Source organism: Zalophus californianus, chromosome 6, assembly GCF_009762305.2.
Source record: "Zalophus californianus isolate mZalCal1 chromosome 6, mZalCal1.pri.v2, whole genome shotgun sequence".
Classification (NCBI taxonomy): Eukaryota; Metazoa; Chordata; class Mammalia; order Carnivora; family Otariidae; genus Zalophus; species Zalophus californianus.
The window spans coordinates 24,080,539-24,085,313 of NC_045600.1; the positions used below are offsets into that span (position 1 = coordinate 24,080,539).

General features: G+C 45.4%; 1 protein-coding gene across 1 annotated transcript; it reads left to right on the forward strand.

The window, feature by feature from the left end:
- Positions 1-311: 311 nt before the first annotated feature.
- On the forward strand, positions 312-1,131 carry LOC118357090 (40S ribosomal protein S6-like). The gene has a single exon (XM_035728164.1). The coding sequence runs from the start codon at positions 330-332 to the stop codon at positions 1,077-1,079; it is 750 nt and encodes a 249-aa protein (XP_035584057.1). The 5' UTR covers positions 312-329; the 3' UTR covers positions 1,080-1,131.
- Positions 1,132-4,775: the final 3,644 nt, after the last annotated feature.

Below are 4,775 nucleotides of genomic sequence, written 5' to 3' on the forward strand. Positions count from 1 at the left end.
TAGCCCTTCCAATTGACTACCTCCCTTCCCCTGACAGTCCCAGGAAGGGGAGGCCTGGCAGGGGATGGGACGACCCCACTGGCCCTTAACCCTGTAATTGGGCACATTACCTTCCCGAGGTAGTCACCTGCCCAAGGTACACAGAAGTGGCAGAGCTTAGACTCAAATCCAGGTGTGCCCAACTTCTAGGCTCTTTCAGTTTAAATATCACTTATTAAGCACCTACTGAGTGCCTACGCTGCACCAAGCCTGGACAGGGAGCTGGGGAATACAAAAATGAACCAATATCTCTTTTTCGTGGCGCCTCGGAGGTGGTAGGCTGCTTCAGGATGAAGCTGAACATCTCTTTCCCAGCTACTGGCTGCCAGAAACTCATTGAAGTGGACGATGAACGCAAACTTCGTACCTTTTATGAGAAGCGTATGGCCACAGAAGTTGCTGCTGATGCTCTGGGTGAAGAATGGAAGGGTTATGTGGTCCGAATCAGTGGTGGCAATGACAAACAGGGCTTCCCCATGAAGCAGGGTGTCTTGACCCATGGTCGTGTCCGTCTGCTGCTGAGTAAGGGGCATTCCTGCTATAGACCAAGGCGGACTGGAGAGAGAAAGCGCAAATCCGTTCGGGGTTGCATTGTGGATGCCAATCTCAGTGTTCTCAACTTGGTCGTTGTAAAAAAATGGGAGAAGGATATTCCTGGACTCACTGATACTACTGTGCCTCGTCGCCTGGGGCCCAAAAGAGCCAGCAGAATCCGCAAACTTTTCAGTCTCTCTAAAGAAGATGATGTCCGCCAGTATGTTGTGAGAAAGCCCCTAAACAAAGAAGGGAAGAAACCTAGAACCAAAGCTCCTAAGATTCAGCGTCTTGTTACTCCACGAGTCCTCCAGCACAAACGGCGGCGTATTGCTTTGAAGAAGCAGCGCACTAAGAAAAATAAGGAAGAGGCTGCAGAATATGCTAAACTTTTGGCCAAGAGAATGAAGGAGGCCAAAGAAAAACGCCAGGAACAGATTGCCAAGAGACGGAGGCTGTCCTCTCTGAGAGCCTCTACCTCTAAGTCTGAGTCCAGTCAAAAATGAGATTTTCTATGAGTGACAAATAAATACGATCAGACATCAAAAAAAAAAAAAATGAGCCAATATGGTACCTGTTACTGAGACACAGTCCCCTATTCCCAACAGTCCCACACCTGTCTGCACATTTACACTCCCCAGGAGAAGGTATTTTTTAATAAGGATTCCTGACCTCCATTCCAGAAAATTCTATTTCTGTACGTTTAGGGAGGGACCTAAGAAAGCTATACTTTTTAAAGACTTCCCAGAATGGAAGTGGATAAGTGGAGGGGAAATTTTTTTTTGTTTCTTATTAATATATATAAACATATATTTAAATAATGAGATTGTATGAGTGACATTTACTTTGAATGGAGGAAGGGTCAGTAGTTATCAAACTAAAATTTTTCTAATTAAGTGAAAGGCTCCCCTGGTGATTCTGAAAGTGCAGCAAGGTTTGGGAACTTGACATATACAGTGCTGCCTCCAGCATTTCTTGGGAATTAATGCCCACTTTGATAAGAGCGGTGGAACAGGGAGCAAAGTATAGCTAATGTACAAGCTCATTCACACTAAGATTTTAGAGACTGAATAATATGCCACTCTCCCAAGGTACCACCCTTTTAAAAGAGAGCTTTATGGAGAAAGCATTGTTTACCCCAAAAGAATAAATCCCTAATGGTAAAATATAGGCACCAGCGGAGCTATTTTGAGGCAGGAGAATCTCCTGGCATCTTCAAATAGCACAGCAGCTGTCCACAAGAAAGAATCAGGGCCTAAGCGAGTTCCATGAGGCCTTGTCCAGAGCTGGGGGAGGAGCCAGATGCTTCATCACTGACGCAAGATGCTGTTTATGCTTCAGCTTTATCTAGTTGCAGGGAGGGTAAGGACTAGTGATTTATAGGCCAACCACCTGGTGGCAGCTGGGCCCGGCTGCAATGGCTAGCCAGCTCAGGGCTGCCTCAACTGAAATCCTTAAATCAACCAGCCAAGCGCAGGAGCACTCCACTGGGAGGAGGACACTACACTGGGAACAAGGGCTCCTGGGGAGTCCTGAGGGTTCCCACTGGTCGATGAGACTGAGCATTCATCCTGCACCCAGCTCAAGGCTGAGACCTTGAGATCTGAAAGAAAAAGCCAACCACACCTACTCAGGGATGCTGTGATCTGGGTAGGAAAAGACAACAAACCCATATATCAAATATGAAAGCAAGATAAGGAAGAATGACCAAGCTGAGTGACTCCTGGAAACCATAACCCATGAGGGAGAATAGAATAATCTAGCAACTGTAAGCCTAGGTGACAGCTAACACCTATAAAGGTGCCATGTGCCAGGCACTATTCTAATGCACTTCATGTGCATGAATTCATTTAATCCTCAAAGCAACCCTCAGCGTGCATTGTACAAATCAGCTGAGGCACAGATGTTAAACTCACGCAGCTAGCTAGCAAGCTGAGAATACACCCAGGCAGTAGGACCCCAGAGCAATGGTGGGCTGGTACATGCTTAACAACTAACTTTCCAGGGGGAGGGGCCCTGTTGTATCTGGCGATTTCCCGGGTGTACATACCCCTGCTGCAGCCAAGATCAAGCTACCCACGTGGCACGACCGAACCCAGAGCTGGGAAGAGATGGGCAACAGCACACCTTCATAGAATATTTTTTTAGCATACAGATATAGACACAACTACAAGAGCATAGGTAATAGTCCAAGTCGTAAAACAAGAAGTGATGAGTTCTGAGTACCTATTACCTTTGTTTTTAATAAGATTTACAAGCCATAGAATTTAATTTTTAATAGTGACTTTACTAATCAGCTCCCGAAATTCCTAAAAATTTGGAAATTGGCTCTCACAAGCTGGTGCACACCAGTGCAAGCACCACTGATCCGGAGTTACTCCAAAACGGAAGACAAAGGGATGAAGGAGGACAGAACCACTCTTCTGAAGGGACCTTAACTTGGAAGGACACTGAGTCAGTCCTATGTGGAAGACCAGATTTAAGACTGTAAGGAGAACCTAACAGACATGGCTGTCCAAAGGCAAAATTGACTTCCTAGGTAGGTACCAAGTTACCTATCAGAGAAATCCAAGCAAAGACTAAACTACCTGACAACCAGAGAGAATGTCAGCTCCAAGTTACTGTTAGATTAGAACAGTGTTGGGGTGTCTGGGTGGCTCAGTCAGCTAAGCGTCTGACTCTCAGTTTCAGCTCAGGTCATGATCTCAGGGTCCTGGGATAGAGCCCCATGTCCAGCTCCCCACTCAGCGGGGAGTCTGCTTGAGGATTCTCTCCCTCTGTCCCTCCCCCCACTCCCACTCTCTCTCAGGTAAATAAATAAATCTTAAAAAAAAAAAAAACAACTGTTTTCCAAGCAGGAGTTTGAAACTTAATATTGAGCTACTGAGTCATAAGATCAGTTTAGTCAGTTGTAAGGTCAACATTTTTAAATGTAATGGAACTGAAAATATAGGCATAGTAAGGGTAAGTACTGCTTTGTAAAACTTTGTGATACTTTATATACTTAGTATTTATGTGCATATGTAAATGTATATGCTGCATATTGGTTCATATAAAAATATATGCAAAATATATTTTTTACTATTAGTCATAATCAAAGAAGTTTGAAAAGTTTTGGAATAAACGATAAGGTCCCATCTAGTTGTGAGATTCCCTATGTTATTAGTTATCATTTGATGGGCACTTCCTGTTCCACCGAAAGGACTAGAATGGGGATGGGGGCTGATTGCCACACACATCTCCAGTCCCTGGCCCTATATCTGGACCACCGAATCCTTCTTCAAAGACACATTCAGTAAAGGGGACAGTGATGGAAATGATAAGAACTGTTTTCCCTCCAAGGGTGGGAACTCAGTCCCATGCAATTCACCCAGGAAGAATTAAGCCTGAGATGATGCCATCCTATGGCATCTCTCCCTGGAACTGTCCTTCAGGTGGCAGAAGGTGCTCTGCAGAGCCCCTCCTGACCACATGATGCTCCCCCAGAATTGATGGCACGGAAAAGGCAGGAGCGGGACTCACAAATGGAGACTAACAAGAGCCTGTGCAGAACATTTGCCTTGAGCTCTTCAGAAAGGAGGAATGGGAAGCTTCCATCACAGGAAGAAGGGTAAACTGACACCAAATGCTGAGGCAAGAGAGGCAGGTGAGGGTGGCCAGAGGTGGGGAAGTACCATAGAAAGCCTAGGAAAGGAAAAAGGAGAAAGGAGCAGGCAAGATGACAGGTGTCATTTAGTCAAGAAAAGCCACATGGTAACAGAAGACAGCAGTGCCCAGGATCTGGGTACTTGTAACTATTTATGTCTGCTGCCCCCTCTAAATTCTAAATTCCATGAGTTCTGAGACTCATTGGCTGGTCTGTTCCTGGCACCTCCTCAGAAAGCAATAAATATTTATTCGCTCAACAAACAGATGAGCTTATGAAAGTGGGATCTATTACAGAGAGCCTTGCCTCTCCCAGACCTGACCTGCCTCCCATTTTGAAAATCACTGATAGATTAGAGCCCCCAGTGGTGCTGGGCAAGGACTAGAATCCATCCATTCAATGTTCAACAAATATTTGAGACCCAATTATGTCCCAGTTGCTTCTCCAGGTGGCCAATAGTATTAGCCAAGCCAAGGTCTTGGTGGAATGGCCATGGGCTTCAAGATTCACAAACCCGAATCCAACAAGCCAGTCTGCCCAAACACAAAAGAGAAGG